The 24,873-nt window shown below is 44.1% G+C and overlaps 2 protein-coding genes across 2 annotated transcripts in view; one reads left to right on the forward strand and one right to left on the reverse strand.

Annotated features, from left to right (window-relative positions):
* METTL25B (methyltransferase like 25B) overlaps positions 1 to 6,120 on the reverse strand; it is a 210,319-nt gene extending 204,199 nt beyond the window's left edge. Inside the window, exon 1 of the mRNA XM_063439813.1 lies at positions 6,059 to 6,120. The gene's annotated coding sequence lies outside the window, so the exon portion shown is untranslated. The remainder of the gene's footprint in view (positions 1 to 6,058) is intronic.
* Positions 6,097 to 24,375, forward strand: ISG20L2 (interferon stimulated exonuclease gene 20 like 2). The gene is made up of 4 exons (XM_063439814.1): positions 6,097 to 6,153; positions 14,694 to 15,577; positions 18,488 to 18,688; positions 24,160 to 24,375. The coding sequence occupies exons 2-4, from the start codon at positions 14,816 to 14,818 to the stop codon at positions 24,271 to 24,273; spliced, it is 1,077 nt and encodes a 358-aa protein (XP_063295884.1). The 5' UTR covers positions 6,097 to 6,153; positions 14,694 to 14,815; the 3' UTR covers positions 24,274 to 24,375.
* Positions 24,376 to 24,873: the final 498 nt, after the last annotated feature.

A 24,873-nucleotide genomic window follows, 5' to 3' on the forward strand; every position in this document is an offset into this window, starting at 1 on the left:
TCCATACTGTCACTAATACTCCTATTACCGGTCTCCATACTGTCACTAATACTCCTATTACCAGTCTCCATACTGTCACTAATACTCCTATTACCAGTCTATATACTGTCACTAATACTCCTATTACCAGTCTCCATACTGTCACTAATACTCCTATTACCAGTCTATACTGTCACTAATACTCCTATTACCAGTCTCTATACTGTCACTAATACTCCTATTACCAGTCTATACTGTCACTAATACTCCTATTACCAGTCTCCATACTGTCACTAATACTCCTATTACCAGTCTCCATACTGTCACTAATACTCCTATTACCAGTCTATACTGTCACTAATACTCCTATTACCAGTCTCTATACTGTCACTAATACTCCTATTACCAGTCTATACTGTCACTAATACTCCTATTACCAGTCTCCATACTGTCACTAATACTCCTATTACCAGTCTATACTGTCACTAATACTCCTATTACCAGTCTATACTGTCACTAATACTCCTATTACCAGTCTCTATACTGTCACTAATACTCCTATTACCAGTCTATATACTGTCACTAATACTCCTATTACCGGTCTCTATACTGTCACTAATACTCCTATTACCGGTCTCTATACTGTCACTAATACTCCTATTACCAGTCTCCATACTGTCACTAATACTCCTATTACCAGTCTATACTGTCACTAATACTCCTATTACCAGTCTCCATACTGTCACTAATACTCCTATTACCAGTCTATACTGTCACTAATACTCCTATTACCAGTCTCCATACTGTCACTAATACTCCTATTACCAGTCTATACTGTCACTAATACTCCTATTACCAGTCTCCATACTGTCACTAATACTCCTATTACCAGTCTCTATACTGTCACTAATACTCCTATTACCGGTCTATATACTGTCACTAATACTCCTATTACCAGTCTCTATACTGTCACTGATACTCCTATTACCAGTCTCCATACTGTCACTAATACTCCTATTACCGGTCTATACTGTCACTAATACTCCTATTACCAGTCTCCATACTGTCACTGATACTCCTATTACCAGTCTCCATACTGTCACTAATACTCCTATTACCAGTCTATACTGTCACTAATACTCCTATTACCAGTCTCCATACTGTCACTAATACTCCTATTACCAGTCTCTATACTGTCACTGATACTCCTATTACCAGTCTCTATACTGTCACTAATACTCCTATTACCGGTCTATACTGTCACTAATACTCCTATTACCAGTCTCCATACTGTCACTGATACTCCTATTACCAGTCTCTATACTGTCACTAATACTCCTATTACCAGTCTCTATACTGTCACTAATACTCCTATTACCGGTCTCCATACTGTCACTAATACTCCTATTACCAGTCTATACTGTCACTAATACTCCTATTACCGGTCTCCATACTGTCACTAATACTCCTATTACCGGTCTATATACTGTCACTAATACTCCTATTACCAGTCTATATACTGTCACTAATACTCCTATTACCAGTCTCCATACTGTCACTAATACTCCTATTACCAGTCTCTATACTGTCACTAATACTCCTATAACCAGTCTCCATACTGTCACTAATACTCCTATTACCAGTCTCCATACTGTCACTAATACTCCTATTACCAGTCTATACTGTCACTAATACTCCTATTACCAGTCTCCATACTGTCACTAATACTCCTATTACCAGTCTCCATACTGTCACTAATACTCCTATTACCAGTCTCTATACTGTCACTAATACTCCTATAACCAGTCTCCATACTGTCACTAATACTCCTATTACCAGTCTCTATACTGTCACTAATACTCCTATTACCAGTCTCCATACTGTCACTGATACTCCTATTACCAGTCTCTATACTGTCACTAATACTCCTATTACCAGTCTCTATACTGTCACTAATACTCCTATTACCGGTCTCCATACTGTCACTAATACTCCTATTACCAGTCTATACTGTCACTAATACTCCTATTACCGGTCTCCATACTGTCACTAATACTCCTATTACCAGTCTATATACTGTCACTAATACTCCTATTACCGGTCTATATACTGTCACTAATACTCCTATTACCAGTGTCTATACTGTCACTAATACTCCTATTACCAGTCTATATACTGTCACTAATACTCCTATTACCAGTCTATATACTGTCACTAATACTCATATTACCAGTCTCCATACTGTCACTAATACTCCTATTACCAGTCTATATACTGTCACTAATACTCCTATTACCAGTCTATATACTGTCACTAATACTCATATTACCAGTCTCTATACTGTCACTAATACTCCTATTACCAGTCTATATACTGTCACTAATACTCCTATTACCTGTCTATATACTGTCACTAATACTCCTATTACCAGTCTATATACTGTCACTAATACTCCTATTACCAGTCTCTATACTGTCACTAATACTCCTATTACCAGTCTCTATACTGTCACTAATACTCCTATTACCAGTCTCCATACTGTCACTAATACTCCTATTACCAGTCTCTATACTGTCACTAATACTCCTATTACCAGTCTATACTGTCACTAATACTCCTATTACCAGTCTATATACTGTCACTAATACTCCTATTACCAGTCTATATACTGTCACTAATACTCCTATTACCAGTCTCCATACTGTCACTAATACTCCTATTACCAGTCTATATACTGTCACTAATACTCCTATTACCAGTCTATATACTGTCACTAATACTCATATTACCAGTCTCTATACTGTCACTAATACTCCTATTACCAGTCTATATACTGTCACTAATACTCCTATTACCTGTCTATATACTGTCACTAATACTCCTATTACCAGTCTATATACTGTCACTAATACTCCTATTACCAGTCTCTATACTGTCACTAATACTCCTATTACCAGTCTCTATACTGTCACTAATACTCCTATTACCAGTCTCTATACTGTCACTAATACTCCTATTACCAGTCTCCATACTGTCACTAATACTCCTATTACCAGTCTCTATACTGTCACTAATACTCCTATTACCAGTCTATACTGTCACTAATACTCCTATTACCAGTCTCCATACTGTCACTAATACTCCTATTACCAGTCTCCATACTGTCACTAATACTCCTATTACCAGTCTCTATACTGTCACTAATACTCCTATTACCAGTCTATACTGTCACTAATACTCCTATTACCAGTCTCCATACTGTCACTAATACTCCTATTACCAGTCTCCATACTGTCACTGATACTCCTATTACCAGTCCCCATACTGTCACTAATACTCCTATTACCAGTCTCTATACTGTCACTAATACTCCTATTACCAGTCTCTATACTGTCACTAATACTCCTATTACCAGTCTCCATACTGTCACTAATACTCCTATTACCAGTCTCCATACTGTCACTAATACTCCTATTACCAGTCTCTATACTGTCACTAATACTCCTATTACCAGTCTATACTGTCACTAATACTCCTATTACCAGTCTCCATACTGTCACTAATACTCCTATTACCAGTCTCCATACTGTCACTGATACTCCTATTACCAGTCCCCATACTGTCACTGATACTCCTATTACCAGTCTCTATACTGTCACTAATACTCCTATTACCAGTCTCTATACTGTCACTAATACTCCTATTACCAGTCTCTATACTGTCACTAATACTCCTATTACCAGTCTCTATACTGTCACTAATACTCCTATTACCAGTCTCCATACTGTCACTAATACTCCTATTACCAGTCTCCATACTGTCACTAATACTCCTATTACCAGTCTCTATACTGTCACTAATACTCCTATTACCAGTCTATACTGTCACTAATACTCCTATTACCAGTCTCCATACTGTCACTAATACTCCTATTACCAGTCTCCATACTGTCACTGATACTCCTATTACCAGTCCCCATACTGTCACTGATACTCCTATTACCAGTCTCTATACTGTCACTAATACTCCTATTACCAGTCTCTATACTGTCACTAATACTCCTATTACCAGTCTCCATACTGTCACTAATACTCCTATTACCAGTCTCTATACTGTCACTAATACTCCTATTACCAGTCTATACTGTCACTAATACTCCTATTACCAGTCTCCATACTGTCACTAATACTCCTATTACCAGTCTCCATACTGTCACTAATACTCCTATTACCAGTCTCTATACTGTCACTAATACTCCTATTACCAGTCTATACTGTCACTAATACTCCTATTACCAGTCTCCATACTGTCACTAATACTCCTATTACCAGTCTCCATACTGTCACTGATACTCCTATTACCAGTCCCCATACTGTCACTAATACTCCTATTACCAGTCTCTATACTGTCACTAATACTCCTATTACCAGTCTCTATACTGTCACTAATACTCCTATTACCAGTCTCCATACTGTCACTGATACTCCTATTACCAGTCCCCATACTGTCACTAATACTCCTATTACCAGTCTCTATACTGTCACTAATACTCCTATTACCAGTCTCTATACTGTCACTAATACTCCTATTACCAGTCTCTATACTGTCACTAATACTCCTATTACCAGTCTCTATACTGTCACTAATACTCCTATTACCAGTCTATATACTGTCACTAATACTCCTATTACCAGTCTCCATACTGTCACTAATACTCCTATTACCAGTCTATACTGTCACTAATACTCCTATTACCAGTCTCTATACTGTCACTAATACTCCTATTACCAGTCTCTATACTGTCACTAATACTCCTATTACCAGTCTCCATACTGTCACTAATACTCCTATTACCAGTCTATATACTGTCACTAATACTCCTATTACCAGTCTCTATACTGTCACTAATACTCCTATTACCAGTCTCCATACTGTCACTAATACTCCTATTACCAGTCTATATACTGTCACTAATACTCCTATTACCAGTCTCTATATTGTCACTAATACTCCTATTACCAGTCTCTATATTGTCACTAATACTCCTATTACCAGTCTATATACTGTCACTAATACTCCTATTACCAGTCTCTATACTGTCACTAATACTCCTATTACCAGTCTCCATACTGTCACTAATACTCCTATTACCAGTCTATATACTGTCACTAATACTCCTATTACCAGTCTCTATATTGTCACTAATACTCCTATTACCAGTCTATATATTGTCACTAATACTCCTATTACCAGTCTCTATACTGTCACTAATACTCCTATTACCAGTCTATATACTGTCACTAATACTCCTATTACCAGTCTATATACTGTCACTAATACTCCTATTACCAGTCTCCATACTGTCACTAATACTCCTATTACCGGTCTCTATACTGTCACTAATACTCCTATTACCAGTCTCTATACTGTCACTAATACTCCTATTACCAGTCTCTATATTGTCACTAATACTCCTATTACCAGTCTCTATACTGTCACTAATACTCCTATTACCAGTCTATATACTGTCACTAATACTCCTATTACCAGTCTATATACTGTCACTAATACTCCTATTACCAGTCTCCATACTGTCACTAATACTCCTATTACCGGTCTCTATACTGTCACTAATACTCCTATTACCGGTCTCTATACTGTCACTAATACTCCTATTACCAGTCTCCATACTGTCACTAATACTCCTATTACCAGTCTCTATACTGTCACTAATACTCCTATTACCAGTCTATATACTGTCACTAATACTCCTATTACCAGTCTATATACTGTCACTAATACTCCTATTACCAGTCTATATACTGTCACTAATACTCCTATTACCAGTCTCCATACTGTCACTAATACTCCTATTACCAGTCTATATACTGTCACTAATACTCCTATTACCAGTCTCTATACTGTCACTAATACTCCTATTACCGGTCTCTATACTGTCACTAATACTCCTATTACCAGTCTCTATACTGTCACTAATACTCCTATTACCGGTCTCTATACTGTCACTAATACTCCTATTACCAGTCTCTCTCTGGGAGTGTGGGCTCCGGTTACTCACGTTCTCTCGGTTTCCGGTCAGGCCGTGGTTGCTAGGATATGTGACGTCACACCCGGAAGGCCCTGTTCGCTTCCTTCCCGCTCGGCATGTGCTGTGTAAGTATTTATTGGGCCGGAGTGCGAGACACCGGTACCGGCCGCTCGGTATACCGCCAGAGACACCCTGTGTCAGCCGCTCGGTATACCGCTAGCGATACCGCTACAGGCCACTCAGTATACCGCCAGAGATACCGGGGGTCTGCCTTCCGGCTGCTCAGTATACCGCCAGAGATACCGGGGGTCTGCCTTCCGGCTGCTCAGTATACCGCCAGAGATACCGGGGGTCTGCCTTCCGGCTGCTCAGTATACCGCCAGAGATACCGGGGGTCTGCCTTCCGGCTGCTCAGTATACCGCCAGAGATACCGGGGGTCTGCCTTCCGGCTGCTCAGTATACCGCCAGAGATACCGGGGGTCTGCCTTCCGGCTGCTCAGTATACCGCCAGAGATAGTGGGGGGTCTGCCTTCCGGCTGCTCAGTATACCGCCAGAGATACTGGGGGTCAAACAGCTGCTCAGTATACCGCCAGAGATAGTGTGGGGTCAAACAGCTACTCAGTATACCGCCAGAGATAGTGGGGGGTCAAACAGCTGCTCAGTATACCGCCAGAGATACTGGGGGGTCAAACAGCTGCTCAGTATACCGCCAGAGATAGTGGGGGGTCAAACAGCTGCTCAGTATACCGCCAGAGAGAGTGGGGGGTCAAACAGCTGCTCAGTATACCGCCAGAGATAGTGGGGGGTCAAACAGCTGCTCAGTATACCGCCAGAGATAGTGTGGGGTCAAACAGCTGCTCAGTATACCGCCAGAGATAGTGTGGGGTCAAACAGCTACTCAGTATACCGCCAGAGATAGTGGGGGGGTCAAACAGCTGCTCAGTATACCGCCAGAGATAGTGGGGGGTCAAACAGCTGCTCAGTATACCGCCAGAGATAGTGGGGGGGTCAAACAGCTGCTCAGTATACCGCCAGAGATACTGGGGGTCAAACAGCTGCTCAGTATACCGCCAGAGATACTGGGGGTCAAACAGCTGCTCAGTATACCGCCAGAGATACTAGCGGGGTTAAACAGCTACTCAGTATACCGCCAGAGATAGTGGGGGGTCAAACAGCTACTCAGTATACCGCCAGAGATAGTGGGGGGTCAAACAGCTGCTCAGTATACCGCCAGAGATACTGGGGGTCAAACAGCTGCTCAGTATACCGCCAGAGATAGTGGGGGGGTCAAACAGCTGCTCAGTATACCGCCAGAGATAGTGGGGGGTCAAACAGCTGCTCAGTATACCGCCAGAGATAGTGGGGGGTCAAACAGCTGCTCAGTATACCGCCAGAGATAGTGGGGGTCAAAAAGCTGCTCGGTATACCGCCAGAGATAGTGGGGGGTCAAACAGCTGCTCAGTATACCGCCAGAGATACTGGGGGGTCAAACAGCTGCTCAGTATACCGCCAGAGATAGTGTGGGGTCAAACAGCTGCTCAGTATACCGCCAGAGATACTGGGGGGGTCAAACAGCTACTCAGTATACCGCCAGAGATAGTGGGGGGTCAAACAGCTCCTCAGTATACCGCCAGAGATACTGGGGGTCAAACAGCTGCTCAGTATACCGCCAGAGATAGTGGGGGGGGGGGTCAAACAGCTGCTCAGTATACCGCCAGAGATAGTGTGGGGTCAAACAGCTGCTCAGTATACCGCCAGAGATAGTGGGGGTCAAACAGCTGCTCAGTATACCGCCAGAGATAGTGTGGGGTCAAACAGCTGCTCAGTATACCGCCAGAGATAGTGGGGGGGTCAAACAGCTGCTCAGTATACCGCCAGAGATACTGTGGGGGTCAAACAGCTACTCAGTATACCGCCAGAGATAGTGGGGGGTCAAACAGCTACTCAGTATACCGCCAGAGATAGTGGGGGGTCAAACAGCTGCTCAGTATACTGCCAGAGATAGTGGGGGGTCAAACAGCTGCTCAGTATACCACCAGAGATACTGGGGGTCAAACAGCTGCTCAGTATACCGCCAGAGATAGTGGGGGGTCAAACAGCTACTCAGTATACCGCCAGAGATAGTGGGGGGTCAAACTTCTGCTCAGTATACCGCCAGAGATAGCGGGGTCAAACAGCTGCTCAGTATACCGCCAGAGATAGTGGGGGGTCAAACAGCTGCTCAGTATACTGCCAGAGATAGTGGGGGGTCAAACAGCTGCTCAGTATACCGCCAGAGATACTGGGGGTCAAACAGCTGCTCAGTATACCGCCAGAGATACTGGGGGTCAAACAGCTGCTCAGTATACCGCCAGAGATAGTGGGGGGTCAAACGGCTGCTCAGTATACCGCCAGAGATAGTGGGGGGTCAAACAGCTGCTCAGTATACCGCCAGAGATAGTGGGGGGTCAAACATATGCTCAGTATACTGCCAGAGATAGTGGGGGGTCAAACAGCTGCTCAGTATACCGCCAGAGATAGTGGGGGGTCAAACAGCTACTCAGTATACCGCCAGAGATAGTGGGGGGTCAAACAGCTGCTCAGTATACCGCCAGAGATAGCGGGGTCAAACAGCTGCTCAGTATACCGCCAGAGATAGTGGGGGGGTCAAACAGCTGCTCAGTATACTGCCAGAGATAGTGGGGGGTCAAACAGCTGCTCAGTATACCGCCAGAGATAGTGTGGGGTCAAACAGCTGCTCAGTATACCGCCAGAGATAGTGGGGGGGTCAAACAGCTGCTCAGTATACCGCCAGAGATACTGTGGGGGTCAAACAGCTACTCAGTATACCGCCAGAGATAGTGGGGGGTCAAACAGCTACTCAGTATACCGCCAGAGATAGTGGGGGGTCAAACAGCTGCTCAGTATACTGCCAGAGATAGTGGGGGGTCAAACAGCTGCTCAGTATACCGCCAGAGATACTGGGGGTCAAACAGCTGCTCAGTATACCGCCAGAGATAGTGGGGGGTCAAACAGCTACTCAGTATACCGCCAGAGATAGTGGGGGGTCAAACTTCTGCTCAGTATACCGCCAGAGATAGCGGGGTCAAACAGCTGCTCAGTATACCGCCAGAGATAGTGGGGGGTCAAACAGCTGCTCAGTATACTGCCAGAGATAGTGGGGGGTCAAACAGCTGCTCAGTATACCGCCAGAGATACTGGGGGTCAAACAGCTGCTCAGTATACCGCCAGAGATACTGGGGGTCAAACAGCTGCTCAGTATACCGCCAGAGATAGTGGGGGGTCAAACAGCTACTCAGTATACCGCCAGAGATAGTGGGGGGGTCAAACAGCTGCTCAGTATACCGCCAGAGATAGCGGGGTCAAACAGCTGCTCAGTATACTGCCAGAGATAGTGGGGGGTCAAACAGGTGCTCAGTATACCGCCAGAGATACTGGGTGGTCAAACAGCTGCTCAGTATACTGCCAGAGATAGTGGGGGGGTCAAACAGCTTCTCCGTATACCGCCAGAGATAGTGGGGGGTCAAACGGCTGCTCAGTATACCACCAGAGATAGTGGGGGGTCAAACGGCTGCTCAGTATACCGCCAGAGATAGTGGGGGGTCAAACAGCTGCTCAGTATACCGCCAGAGATAGTGGGGGGTCAAACAGCTGCTCAGTATACTGCCAGAGATAGTGGGGGGTCAAACAGCTGCTCAGTATACCGCCAGAGATAGTGGGGGGTCAAACAGCTACTCAGTATACCGCCAGAGATAGTGGGGGGTCAAACAGCTGCTCAGTATACCGCCAGAGATAGCGGGGTCAAACAGCTGCTCAGTATACCGCCAGAGATTGTGGGGGGGTCAAACAGCTGCTCAGTATACTGCCAGAGATAGTGGGGGGTCAAACAGCTGCTCAGTATACCGCCAGAGATAGTGTGGGGTCAAACAGCTGCTCAGTATACCGCCAGAGATAGTGGGGGGGTCAAACAGCTGCTCAGTATACCGCCAGAGATACTGTGGGGGTCAAACAGCTACTCAGTATACCGCCAGAGATACTGGGGGTCAAACAGCTGCTCAGTATACCGCCAGAGATAGTGGGGGGTCAAACAGCTACTCAGTATACCGCCAGAGATAGTGGGGGGTCAAACTTCTGCTCAGTATACCGCCAGAGATAGCGGGGTCAAACAGCTGCTCAGTATACCGCCAGAGATAGTGGGGGGTCAAACAGCTGCTCAGTATACTGCCAGAGATAGTGGGGGGTCAAACAGCTACTCAGTATACCGCCAGAGATAGTGGGGGGTCAAACAGCTGCTCAGTATACTGCCAGAGATAGTGGGGGGTCAAACAGCTGCTCAGTATACCACCAGAGATACTGGGGGTCAAACAGCTGCTCAGTATACCGCCAGAGATAGTGGGGGGTCAAACAGCTACTCAGTATACCGCCAGAGATAGTGGGGGGTCAAACTTCTGCTCAGTATACCGCCAGAGATAGCGGGGTCAAACAGCTGCTCAGTATACCGCCAGAGATAGTGGGGGGTCAAACAGCTGCTCAGTATACTGCCAGAGATAGTGGGGGGTCAAACAGCTGCTCAGTATACCGCCAGAGATACTGGGGGTCAAACAGCTGCTCAGTATACCGCCAGAGATACTGGGGGTCAAACAGCTGCTCAGTATACCGCCAGAGATAGTGGGGGGTCAAACGGCTGCTCAGTATACCGCCAGAGATAGTGGGGGGTCAAACAGCTGCTCAGTATACCGCCAGAGATAGTGGGGGGTCAAACATATGCTCAGTATACTGCCAGAGATAGTGGGGGGTCAAACAGCTGCTCAGTATACCGCCAGAGATAGTGGGGGGTCAAACAGCTACTCAGTATACCGCCAGAGATAGTGGGGGGTCAAACAGCTGCTCAGTATACCGCCAGAGATAGCGGGGTCAAACAGCTGCTCAGTATACCGCCAGAGATAGTGGGGGGGTCAAACAGCTGCTCAGTATACTGCCAGAGATAGTGGGGGGTCAAACAGCTGCTCAGTATACCGCCAGAGATAGTGTGGGGTCAAACAGCTGCTCAGTATACCGCCAGAGATAGTGGGGGGGTCAAACAGCTGCTCAGTATACCGCCAGAGATACTGTGGGGGTCAAACAGCTACTCAGTATACCGCCAGAGATAGTGGGGGGTCAAACAGCTACTCAGTATACCGCCAGAGATAGTGGGGGGTCAAACAGCTGCTCAGTATACTGCCAGAGATAGTGGGGGGTCAAACAGCTGCTCAGTATACCGCCAGAGATACTGGGGGTCAAACAGCTGCTCAGTATACCGCCAGAGATAGTGGGGGGTCAAACAGCTACTCAGTATACCGCCAGAGATAGTGGGGGGTCAAACTTCTGCTCAGTATACCGCCAGAGATAGCGGGGTCAAACAGCTGCTCAGTATACCGCCAGAGATAGTGGGGGGTCAAACAGCTGCTCAGTATACTGCCAGAGATAGTGGGGGGTCAAACAGCTGCTCAGTATACCGCCAGAGATACTGGGGGTCAAACAGCTGCTCAGTATACCGCCAGAGATACTGGGGGTCAAACAGCTGCTCAGTATACCGCCAGAGATAGTGGGGGGTCAAACAGCTACTCAGTATACCGCCAGAGATAGTGGGGGGGTCAAACAGCTGCTCAGTATACCGCCAGAGATAGCGGGGTCAAACAGCTGCTCAGTATACTGCCAGAGATAGTGGGGGGTCAAACAGGTGCTCAGTATACCGCCAGAGATACTGGGTGGTCAAACAGCTGCTCAGTATACTGCCAGAGATAGTGGGGGGGTCAAACAGCTTCTCCGTATACCGCCAGAGATAGTGGGGGGTCAAACGGCTGCTCAGTATACCACCAGAGATAGTGGGGGGTCAAACGGCTGCTCAGTATACCGCCAGAGATAGTGGGGGGTCAAACAGCTGCTCAGTATACCGCCAGAGATAGTGGGGGGTCAAACAGCTGCTCAGTATACTGCCAGAGATAGTGGGGGGTCAAACAGCTGCTCAGTATACCGCCAGAGATAGTGGGGGGTCAAACAGCTACTCAGTATACCGCCAGAGATAGTGGGGGGTCAAACAGCTGCTCAGTATACCGCCAGAGATAGCGGGGTCAAACAGCTGCTCAGTATACCGCCAGAGATTGTGGGGGGGTCAAACAGCTGCTCAGTATACTGCCAGAGATAGTGGGGGGTCAAACAGCTGCTCAGTATACCGCCAGAGATAGTGTGGGGTCAAACAGCTGCTCAGTATACCGCCAGAGATAGTGGGGGGGTCAAACAGCTGCTCAGTATACCGCCAGAGATACTGTGGGGGTCAAACAGCTACTCAGTATACCGCCAGAGATACTGGGGGTCAAACAGCTGCTCAGTATACCGCCAGAGATAGTGGGGGGTCAAACAGCTACTCAGTATACCGCCAGAGATAGTGGGGGGTCAAACTTCTGCTCAGTATACCGCCAGAGATAGCGGGGTCAAACAGCTGCTCAGTATACCGCCAGAGATAGTGGGGGGTCAAACAGCTGCTCAGTATACTGCCAGAGATAGTGGGGGGTCAAACAGCTACTCAGTATACCGCCAGAGATACTGTGGGGGTCAAACAGCTACTCAGTATACCGCCAGAGATAGTGGGGGGTCAAACAGCTACTCAGTATACCGCCAGAGATAGTGGGGGGTCAAACAGCTGCTCAGTATACCGCCAGAGATAGTGGGGGGGTCAAACAGCTGCTCAGTATACCACCAGAGATACTGTGGGGGTCAAACAGCTACTCAGTATACCGCCAGAGATAGTGGGGGGTCAAACAGCTACTCAGTATACCGCCAGAGATAGTGGGGGGTCAAACAGCTGCTCAGTATACTGCCAGAGATAGTGGGGGGGTCAAACAGCTGCTCAGTATACCGCCAGAGATAGTGGGGGGTCAAACAGCTACTCAGTATACCGCCAGAGATAGTGGGGGGTCAAACAGCTACTCAGTATACCGCCAGAGATAGTGGGGGGTCAAACAGCTGCTCAGTATACTGCCAGAGATAGTGGGGGGGTCAAACAGCTGCTCAGTATACCGCCAGAGATAGCGGGGTCAAACAGCTGCTCAGTATACCGCCAGAGATACTGGGGGTCAAACAGCTGCTCAGTATACCGCCAGAGATACTGGGGGTCAAACAGCTGCTCAGTATACCGCCAGAGATAGTGGGGGGTCAAACAGCTACTCAGTATACCGCCAGAGATAGTGGGGGGGTCAAACAGCTGCTCAGTATACCGCCAGAGATAGCGGGGTCAAACAGCTGCTCAGTATACCGCCAGAGATAGTGGGGGGTCAAACAGCTGCTCAGTATACTGCCAGAGATAGTGGGGGGTCAAACAGGTGCTCAGTATACCGCCAGAGATACTGGGTGGTCAAACAGCTGCTCAGTATACTGCCAGAGATAGTGGGGGGGTCAAACAGCTTCTCAGTATACCGCCAGAGATAGTGGGGGGTCAAACGGCTGCTCAGTATACCGCCAGAGATAGTGGGGGGTCAAACGGCTGCTCAGTATACCGCCAGAGATAGTGGGGGGTCAAACGGCTGCTCAGTATACCGCCAGAGATAGTGGGGGGTCAAACAGCTGCTCAGTATACCGCCAGAGATAGTGGGGGGTCAAACAGCTGCTCAGTATACTGCCAGAGATAGTGGGGGGTCAAACAGCTGCTCAGTATACCGCCAGAGATAGTGGGGGTCAAACAGCTGCTCAATATACTGCCAGAGATAGTGGGGGGTCAAACAGCTGCTCAGTATACCACCACAGATAGTGGTACCCTGCGTGTTCCAATCTGCCGGCCACTGAATATACTGCCAGGATAGCGCTGAGTATACTATGGGCATCCTGACACTATTAGCCTGTCCCCGCATAGTGAGTAATGTATATAAAGTGCACACTGATCATTAATCACTATGGGTGGCCATGGAGAGATGAATGTTTCCATGTAATGTATCTGTATGGGCTCCGGGTTGACTCGGAGCCGGTTTTATACTGCTCATCGGCTTAACCCTTGTTTCAAGATTCTGGCAGTCTTACGGGAGACTTTGCAGATTTCGCAAAGAACCCTGAAACTGACCGATCCAATGTGGGTCTGGTGGCCATGGTTTGCAGGGGTGGTGAGTTTTACTTACCTCAGACTGTCCCTCATGGCCGCCGCCATCTTCATGCTCCTGTCCTCTGCTTCAGTTGCCAGGAACCATGTCGGTGCTGTACTCTTGCGCATGCTTGAGAGTACAACATTGAGGTCTATTGAAGATACCGCAGGACCCTCGATAGAAGAGCCTGAGTCACACAGCCGTCATTTGTGATGACTGCTGGGATTCGCTAGAAGTTGACTGCGGAACTCTGCCTTTTGTCAACCTTAGGCTTTACCGTAAGACCGAGTCGCTAGTATGTCTTAAGGCATCTGATTGCGTTGGGATTTAAGCCAGCATCAGCATTTCATAAATATTTTTTTTATTTTTGTGAAATACTGAAAAGTGACAGATCCCCTTTAAATCATCTTTCCAGTGATTTTGTTTTGCTGTATAGTCTGGCAAGGTATCGTGGGATATGCTCTTCCATAACAGCTATAGTTGCCTATGGGTTACCCATACATTAATCTAAAAACATTTGCAATCTGTTCTTATTTTGTTTTCTTTTGTTTTTAGGTTAGGCAATGAATTTGTCTCACATTCCAACACCTGGGTATTTTATACATAATATTAAAAAGATTTGGACTACGCATATGTTTGTTTTTGTTTTGCCTGCGATCTCATTTATCTGATCAGTCATGTCAGATATACTTTTAAACTTGGACATGGAGTCCTGCCTCTCTGGTAGCAAGAAGGAGTCCACTAACAAACATCAACAGTTCCTCAGAAAAAGGAAGTTCTTGGAAAGAAGGGGATATCTCAAAAAGAAACAGTTGCCAGCAAAGCAGAACTCAGGGCATCAGTCACATTCCTGGGACCAAACCAAGAGAAGAGGACACCAAGATGGCAGTTGGACCACGTTTAACAGAAATAAGAAACAATGCAATCAAACAAACTTTCAGAATGGTTTGAAACAGCAGGAAGCTCCTACGCCTCCTTCAAGAGTTCAATCGTTTCAGCCTGGCACCCTCATAGTTAGCGTAGGCACTGGCACACATCAAACACGCATGGCAAGTTATATGCCAAACAAGGCACAAGCCTCTTCTAAAGGAGAGCTGTTCCGTTGTCATCTTTCTGAAACAAAAGTGCAATCCAAACCAGCTCCTGTACCTCACAAAGTTGATCCATTGAGTGAGTTTGAAAGTGGCCTTTCTACATTCTCCGCTACTACTAAGCCATCTTACAAAATGGTGGCTATAGACTGTGAAATGGTAGGGACTGGGCCAAAGGGGCGAAACAGTGACTTAGCTAGATGCAGTGTTGTCAGCTTCTATGGCGATGTGCTGTATGATAAGTACATTAGACCTGAAAGCCCCATCACCGATTACAGGTCAAGATGGAGTGGCATCAGAAAAGAACATATGGTTGGTGCTGTTCCATTCTCGTGTGCACAAAAAGAGGTGAGTCCAAAAAGGGGCATAGCCAGGGACAATATTGCAATATTCTCAGAAATACACTATTGATCCCTTGAAAATAAAGAGGGGGCAAAGTACAAATAATTTTGTTTGGAGCGAAATATTATTTTGTCTAGTTTGTTCCCATTATTCCAACTAAGCAATACTACTACTATTTAGTTCTCAACGTTAACCAGTGTACAACAATACATATTCCAGAGTTGGAGTCTTCAGTTCGATTTATGTGAGAGGGACTTGCATCACTTTTAGTCAACTGTTTCATTCAAAAGCTTCAGACAGTTGCCTCACTCTACAGGCTTAAAAAAAAAAAAAAAAAGGTAAATAAGATATTTTCTCATATTTACCTGCTTCGTTTTTTCTTATGCATTTCACACCCACTCCAGGGGGATACAGTGATCTAACCCAGGGGTAGGCAACCTTCGTGCATTACAGATGCTGTGGACTACATCTCCCACAATGCTCTTAGTCATAATGCTGGCAAAGCATCATGGGAGGTGTAGTCCAAAACATCTGCCGTGCCGAAGGTTGCGTATCCCTGCTCTAACCAATGTGTGCGCCATCTCTAGGAATGCTGGATAAGAGCATTCAGCCTGCCTGACAGATTTACAGATCTCTTCACCCTGTAACATCCTGATTGGGAGTAAAGGTCTTTGTTGTCAGATTTCTCCCAGCTGGTTAGTGCGGTTTGAATGAGGAGCGTGGTGCTGCTATGTAATAATTCTGTTAGTAGAAGTCTGGATTGAATTAGTGAGTAGGTAAGGGTGGGGGGCAAAGTTGAAGAAACTACCGTAGTTGAGAGGTGAGCTCAACAGTGCAATCTGATCAAAATTATAAAGGTTTATTGCATACTTTTCAAGGTTTTTCTTGCATTATTTGGTTTGTATATTTGTCTAAAAGTGTCTGCTTGTTGGTTTTAAAAATTGTCTAGTGATGCATGTCCCTTTATTGTTGCAGATGGTTATTAGGCTGGTAGTAAATAGTTGGTATTTTTTAATTGTTTTTATTCAAATTTAAAATTATACATATTTTATTTTTTTAAGAATGTTTCACTTTATCTGGCCGGGCAGTTATACCGTTATCTTACCAACTGTTGCTCAACCTAACTTACCTGCTGCTGTGATTGCGCTGAAGTGATGCAGAACAGCAAGCTGTGAAATGTGAAGTTTTCTAAAGAAAAATCGGTATACATAAAGTTTCATTAATTGTAATAAACTGTCAGTCATGTAAAAAAAAAAAACAAATGTGAAAAGGCACTAAAAATGTAAAATTGAACAAAATAAAAGCTGCAAAATCTCCCCAAAACTTAAATTTCTCTGCAATTTGCAGTTATAGCAATATTAACCAACCCACAATATGGCTGCGCTTAGAATAATATAGATAATGATACTTACCGTAAAGATCCACAATCTTCCAACAAGTGGCAAAACATGTTAATGCACCATATAGTGCACATCTTAACATAGCTTTGTATATAGCAATGCAAAATAAAGCAAGTCACTCTAAACTGTATCCATGATGTTATAAACCCAATTACAAAATCTGATGTAGCAATATGTTTAACCCCTTAAGTACCAAACTTCTGGAATAAAAGGGAATCATGACATGTCACACATGTCATGTGTCCTTAAGGGGTTAAAGGGACACTATAGCGTTAGGAATACAAATATGTATTCCCAACACTATAGAGCCCTTGTCACCGTTTACGAAACTAGGGCCCCGTTCCGCAGCGAATAAATGGTTAATTAACCATTTATTTGCTTACCTTAATCCAGTGCCGGGCTCCCTTGGCACTGGTGACCTCTCCTCCTTCATCAACGTCAGTTTCCGAGTGGAGCCAAATGCAAATGCATGGCCAGAGGCACGCGCAAATTCAAACCCGCCCATAGGAAAGCATTACTTAATGCTTTCCTATGGGGATCTTGTTTTGGCGCTGGATTCTGTGAGGACGTCCAGCGTCAAATAAGTGCGATTTACTCCGTGTAAATCGCGGAAGCGGCCTCTAGTGGCTGTCAGGGAGACAGCCACTAGAGGCTGGCTTAACCCTGCAATGTAAACATAGCAGTTTCTCTGAAACTGCTATGTTTTCAGCTGTAGGGTCAAAACTAGGGAGACCTGGCACCCAGACCACTTCATTGAGCTGAAGTGGTCTGGGTGCCTATAGTGGTCCTTTAAGAGGTGCTATTGAAAACGATATGATACAATAATAACATATTAATATCAGATATAGCTCAAACATATATCAAATGCATGTAGATAAGAAAAGGTAGTAGATGGCAATAAAGCAAAGTATAGAAATCTGGCAATTAATCCAAGAAATTCTGGTGATACTAGCCACTTATGGGAAGGAGCCCACACTCAGCTCTAATATATGTGCACACAGCCAAGGTGAGCCGGCTTAGAACCTCTTCTTCACTGTCCACCTTGGTGTTCTGTCCCCTGTAGCCGCTTACTTTGTCAACTCAATCTAAGTCGCGTAAGTAAGGTACAAGCAGGAGATTGGAGTACTGGAAATCTATTTATTTGCCAGTAAAATAATAGATGTATATGTCCCTAGTCTATCTGAGTAATATTCCAATACGGTTACCATGTGATGGGATTTTCTTGTTCATACTCTATATCCAGGCTTTTAAATGTATTATCTCCTACATAACTTACTTCTCTAGTGTTATTATATTGTGTAGGTGTATTAGGACTATGATAGAGAGGTATTACTTTGGCCCTTTTTGCCTCCTTATTTTTTTTCCTCATAGTTTGCGTATTAGATCATTGTTTAGGCTGTTGCTTTTCATATTTTTCTCAAAATGTTGTCTTATTTCCAGCACCCTTTATCCAGCTCTGGAACATCTCCTGCTCTTGCTACAAAGGTTACATATACTTTGTTTTCTTCTTCCTTAGATATTAAAACTTCTCCACGGTAAGATAGTGGTTGGACACGCAATCCACAATGACTTCAAGGCACTTAAATACTTCCATCCCAAGGAATTGACCAGAGATACGTCTATGATCCCCCTACTGAACCGCAAGGCAGGTTTCCAGGACACGGAGGCAGTTTCTCTAAAGCGATTTGCCAAGCAACTGCTCCACAAGGATATTCAGGTACTTCCTGTGGCCATTTATTTTTACTAATGTAAAGACATAGACTGTCCCTGCACCCTCTCCTCTGTAAACACTGCCTTTTCTGAGAAAAGGCAGCACCTACGTTGCTCCCTGAGGACACCTCGACTGGCTGACAGCCACTAGAGAAGCACGAAGAGGCTGACCGCTTCCCATACAGGTCCATTGGCATAATGCAACTGTATGAGGAGTTGATCACAGTGTATGCCGCACAGTAGACCCTCTGGTGATCCTCTACGGGGTGGCATTATATTGGCTGAGATCATCATTAGTGATTTTCTCAGCCAGGGACTGAGTGTCGAGACCAGTGTAGCATAGGATTAAAGAACCATACCACACCCCAAAAGCACTTGGGCTTGCTGAAGTGCTTTATGTATGAGGAGTATCCTAGTTTAACCCCAGTTTATAAACATGGCATTTTCTATGAGAAATTGGCACTTTCATAAATTAACTAGGGAACACCCCCTCCGGCTGCACCCCTGAGCTAACGGAAGTGGCAGGCAGGCTCTACTTGAGCGTGCCTGCCTCCTCCTACACAGATCTTGGACCAGCTTCTCCAGACCTCAATGAGAAACCTTTGATTGGCTATTTTCATTGAAAAGACTGAAAGTCTTTACTGTGAAAAACCCTTTGAGTCCCTTCACATCTACTTGTATGAGAAATGGAGATGGATTTACTGGTAATCTCTCTCCATGTGAGCTGGGGTTTGCAGTATATTGCAGCATTTGAAGTGCACATTGCCCAAGGTGGTTGAGAACTGGTGGCTGATATGCTGATTTTTACAATCTCTACAGAGCTTTACACAGCTGGTGCCCTCCCCTGTTTAATGCCACTCGTGATAGAAAACAGGCATGCAGACACTTTTAAAGGAACCCCCTGTTAATTGGTTATGGTGCCTGGAGTTCCCTTGTGCTGTCTCTTCATTAGGTGTTTAATCATTTTCGAGGAGTTTAACTCTAAATAAGGATCCCTGGCCGCTGACATATTACATCCACAGTAGAACTGGATAAAGCAGATAATTCAACCTTCTTCAGCCATACCCCCGCACTCCCCCCCCACTCCCCCCACCCCCTTGTAAAGCGCTATAATTATTATTACCATTTACATGGCGCCAACAGATTCCGTAGCGCTTTACAATATTATGAGAGGGGGGATTTAACTATAAATAGGACAATTACAAAAAACTTACAGGAACAATAGGTTGGAGAGGACCCTGCTCCAAACGAGCTTACAGTCTATAGGAGGTGGGGTATAAAACACAATAGGACAGGAATTTGCAATCAAGTAAGGTGGGATGCCTTTTAGGAGAAAGCAAGAGACAGGTATGTGAGGTAGCGTTTAGTCTGGGAGGCCATAAGCTTTCCTAAAGAGATGGGTCTTAAGGCACTTCTTAAAAGATGCAAGACTAGGGGAGAGTCTGATGGCGGTAGGCAGGCTATTCCATAGGAAGGGAGCCCCCCGTGAAAAGTCCTGCAAGCGTTAGTTGGCCGTACGGGTGCGAACAACGGACAGGAGGTGGTCACGGGCAGAGCGGAGAGACCGAGAAGGGACATACCTATGGATCTGTGAAGAGATATAAGAGGGGCTAGAGTTGTTCAGTGCTTTATAGGTGTGAATTAGTACATTGAATTGACTCCTATAGCATACAGGAAGCCAAAGTAAGGCTTGACAGAGGGGTGAGGTGTAAGAGAACCGACTAGAGAGGAAAATCAGTCTGGTAGCAGCATTCATTATGGACTGTAGCGGTGCAGTACAGTTTTCCTGGCACTATAGTGGTCCGTTAATTCAGAAAACGGTATAACACTAAATGGATTGATGACGCTAGGGGATACAGACACTCCAAATCCTATCTGGAACAGAATGCTATGCCATTACTGCTTCATTTAGAATCCCGACTTCTGTCAGGACACATAAAATTCCCACCACAGACAAACCAGAGGGGCAGTAGGCTATGCAAAGTTGTAATTGGGTCAAAGAAACTCTAGTCCATGAAAATCACTGCTTCATGTCCCTTTCTACTAATAGAAGAAATGTACATACAGATGTCAATGCTGGCTTAAAATAGTAGGATATTGTTCAATACAGGACTGGACATTCCATATAACCGGTAGCCACACATCCTTAAATGCCCAGTGGTGAACCAAAAAGACACTCCGAATGGGGGTTAACCGCTAACAGCATCTGAAGCCATAGAACTGAAGAAAATGGAGTGTTATTGAAGGATATTAGTGAGAGAGCAATCGGGTGGACCTACAAATGGACAATTACCATTTTAAAACGTAACTTTTTATTAAACAAGATTGTCACCAAGTGTCCATGGTACTAAACAAAAAAATATGTAACAACTACTACAAAGTAAAATAAATCACTTGTCACCTAAATAGTAATGTTAAAAGAAATCTACTAGAAAGTGGAACATCTCCCAAGGGTTAAAAACGATTTACTTACCTTAACCCAGCGCTCGGCGCTGGGTCAAAGCTCCGCCCCCACATCCGTCCCGTGACGAACGGGGTGTAATGCAAATGCCGCGCGCATTAGACCTCCCTATAGGAAAGCATTGAATCAATGCTTGAAACAATATATCCAGTTCTAGATAGTCTGCAACTGCAGAACCTCTTACCCTGAATATAATCACCAAAATGACACTCCAGTGGTGTCTGGGGCTTAACCCCTAAAGGTAACAAAGAAAAAAAATAAAGTATCCACACTTAAAACAGAACAAAGTAACTGTTTAACCCCTTAAGGACCAAACTTCTGGAATAAAATGGAATCATGACGTGTCAGACATGTCATGTGTCCTTAAGGGGTTAAACATGTGGATAATGCCTGACTGATAATAAAAAGCTTATACACAATTAGAAAGTCTATCTAGGAACCAAAAATAAAAAATGAGTTGGGGTGAATACTAAAGCAAAATTGCTCATCTCTGACTAAAAATAATCCCTATGATAAAAGCTTTATTTAAAATGGCCAAACAGAAGGGTATCTAAAGAGTTAATTGGCAAGGTAAAAGGGAGGTAATCAATTCCTTATCAAGAGTGTTCACTCCAGTTTAGTGAACATAGTCTGAGGCTTAGCTGGTAGACGAATGCCTTTGGACATATACCAAGTAGTTCAATCTTGGTATAGTAATGTCTCTAAGCAGCACTTTATAGAGACTAGCTGAAAGATAAAGATACCCTTCTGTTTGGCCATTTTAAATAAAGCCTTTATCATTATTTTGAGTTAATTTTGAGTCAGAGAAAAGCAATTTTGCTTTAGTATTCACCCCGACTCATTTTTTATTTTTGGTTCCTAGATAGACTTTCTAATTGTGTATAAGCTTTTTATTATCAGCCAGGCATTATCCACATGTTTAAACAGTTACTTTATTCTGTTTTTAGTGTGGATACTTTATTTCTTTTTTTTTCTTTGAATCAATGCTTTCCTATGGGGAAATATCGCTGGAGGTCCTCATGCAGAGCCTTTCTGACAGATCTGTATATAGGACACATTTGTTTCCTTTTCAGAGTTAGCGACAATTGTAGCATATCTTTACTTTCAGACCCTTATGGCTATACTTTTTCAGGTTAGCATCACCTACAATCATTACACTGCTTGCTACAAAGTTACCTATTGACATTTCTTTTTTTCACTTTTTCCCTTGTTTTTTAAAAAGAAATGTCAATAGGACACACATAATCAGAATTTACAATTTCAGCCAATCCAATTCTTTTTTTGTTGGAGCACTCCTAGTAATTTGTTTCTACACATTTTTTTTTATTATTGATCAGTTGTGCATGCTAGTAATTACATGCACTTCTATCTGCATATACTGTGAATTTGATTTATTTTTACTAACTAATAGGTTTTAGAGGCAATCCTATCAAATTAACCACTTAGTTGATGTCACACTTTTTGTGTATAAGACATTGCTTGAGAGCGGTCTATAGGATCTCCTTTAAACTCACTATTTAGGTGACAATCCTTATGAATATACAGCAATTTGTGCAACACAAATTGCTGTTTGTCTCTATACATTTCCTTTTAAGTTATTGGCTGTGCATGTTAGTATCTGCATGTATGTACTAAGAGTATATGATTAATTTTCATCTGTTAGTATTTTGAGGCAATTAATCATTTTTTTTTATTATATTTGGTGATGTTCCACTTTCTATGTAAAATACATTGCTTGAGAGCTGTCTAGTAGATCTCTTTTAAAGTGTGAGAGTAAGTATAGCCAGTCCCTGCAGGCTTTTTGCACTAAACACTGTCTTTTCAGAGAAAAGGCAGTATTTACTTTACAACCTAAGGACACCTCCAGTAGCCACTCCTCAGATGGCTACTAGAGGTGCTATCAGGGGCAGTGTTGCACAGTGCGCAGCACTGACATTCAGTGTCTCCACCCTCTGCATGGAGACACTGAACTTTCTCTTCTCCATAGAGATGTATCTCTTGGAGATGCTGATTGGCCAGGCCGGCATTTGGCTCCGCTCTGGCCCGCCTCCTTGCTGAGATAATCAGAATTTACAATTTCAGCCAATCCAATGCTTTTCTATGGGAAAGCATTGTGATTGGCTGAGATCATCACTTCTGATGATGACAGCCAAGGAGGCAGATATTTATTTTCTTCCAAGGAGGCAGATTGGGGCACTGCCAGCACCAGCAGACTGAAATAAAGGTAAGATTTTACTACATTTAGGAGGGCCAGCGGGGCTAGATAGTGATTTTAACACTATTGGGTCAGGAATACAGGTTTGTGTTCCTGACCTTATAGTGTTCCTTTAAACTTTTCTAGTTTTTGTTACATATTTTTTGATTAGTACCATGGACACTATGCATAGGATGAGGTAGAGTCAATGGAAATGCCTACACAGGCTCTTTTGAAATATTTGCTAAATTAGAACAGTACTGTTGTCCCATCAGTGTGTAGTCAGCAAGAAAGAGGAGAAAACGGGGCAGGTCCTGCGCAACCAGTATAAATGTGCACACCCAGGTGCTACCGCAATTTATTTGAGGACACAATAAAAACAGCAGACATTTCGGGCAATAGTCCTTATGCTAATGTCCTCAAACATTAGCATTAGCAATGAGAAAGGGCTATTGCTCAAAACGTCTGCTGTTTGCATTGTGTCCTCAAATAAATTGTGGTAGCACTTGGGTGTGCACACTTATACTGGTTGCAGAGAACTCCCTTTTTCTCCTCTTTCTTAGTACCATGGATACTTGGTGACAATCTCGTTCGAGCTTTTAATGGTGTGATAAAAAGTTACGTTTTAAAATGGTAATTGTCTATTTGTAGGTCCACTCGATTGCTCTCTCACTAATATCCTTCAATAACACTTGTTTTTCTTCAGTTCTATGGTTTCATGATTCGGTGGTAGTGTCAGAGTTCCTGATACAATTCATTCATTGTAGGAGACCTCTTGAGTTGGGTATAAAGATCTCATAACATGCCTCTCTTCTTTTTGTAGACTGGACGGTTTGGCCATTCATCGGTGGAAGATGCCAAGACAACGATGGAGCTTTACAGAGTGATAGAGGCTGAATGGGAGAGAGAACTGGCTACGCACCCGGTCTCCTCATAGATGTGACACTAGGTCTATTGTTTCTCAGCAAGCCAAGGACTAGTCATCACGATTTGGTCGCTCGTCCTATCTAACAAAATTAAAAATGTTGTCCCTCTAAAATCCTCTTGCTGTTTTCAGCTTATTTCAGGACACTATCTTGTTTCACATCCAAAGTTTTGCTTATTAGAATCTCTTAATTTCATCACCTTACACACAGGGTAGATATCAGTTCATTAGCGATTAGAAAATAGTCTCTCCTGTCACATTGCAATCTTCTCATATGAGCAAATAACTCAAAATAAGGCAAATGGAATAGCATTCTAATTTTCTAGAATCTGTTGGTAGACATTAATTTTCATTATTTGATTACATAAATTATTCCGACAGCAAAAAAAACAACTTTATTGTGTACAATATGCATTAAACATGTCCACATGGGCATTGAACCATCGCACACTTGTAACAATGGAAACATACTAGTTTGCCGTTCAGAGATTCTCCTATATGACAGGAGGTCCTTTCAGTGTGAATTGTTATATTCTTCCCTGTGTTTAGATAAAAATATTAAAAGCATAACACTGTCAGATGACTGGAAGTTCAGGTAAAGAAAGTCAGAGT

The sequence above is a fragment of the Pelobates fuscus genome, chromosome 13 (assembly GCF_036172605.1).
Source record: "Pelobates fuscus isolate aPelFus1 chromosome 13, aPelFus1.pri, whole genome shotgun sequence".
NCBI classification, from domain to species: Eukaryota; Metazoa; Chordata; class Amphibia; order Anura; family Pelobatidae; genus Pelobates; species Pelobates fuscus.

Excerpts from the sequence above, each read along its gene's own strand:
- ISG20L2 (XM_063439814.1), top strand. The coding sequence starts at position 14,816 with ATGTCAGATATACTTTTAAACTTGGACATGGAGTCCTGCCTCTCTGGT. Across the intron at positions 15,578-18,487 it reads TCTCGTGTGCACAAAAAGAG|ATATTAAAACTTCTCCACGG; the intron begins GTGAGTCCAAAA and ends CTTCTTCCTTAG. Across the intron at positions 18,689-24,159 it reads TGCTCCACAAGGATATTCAG|ACTGGACGGTTTGGCCATTC; the intron begins GTACTTCCTGTG and ends TTCTTTTTGTAG.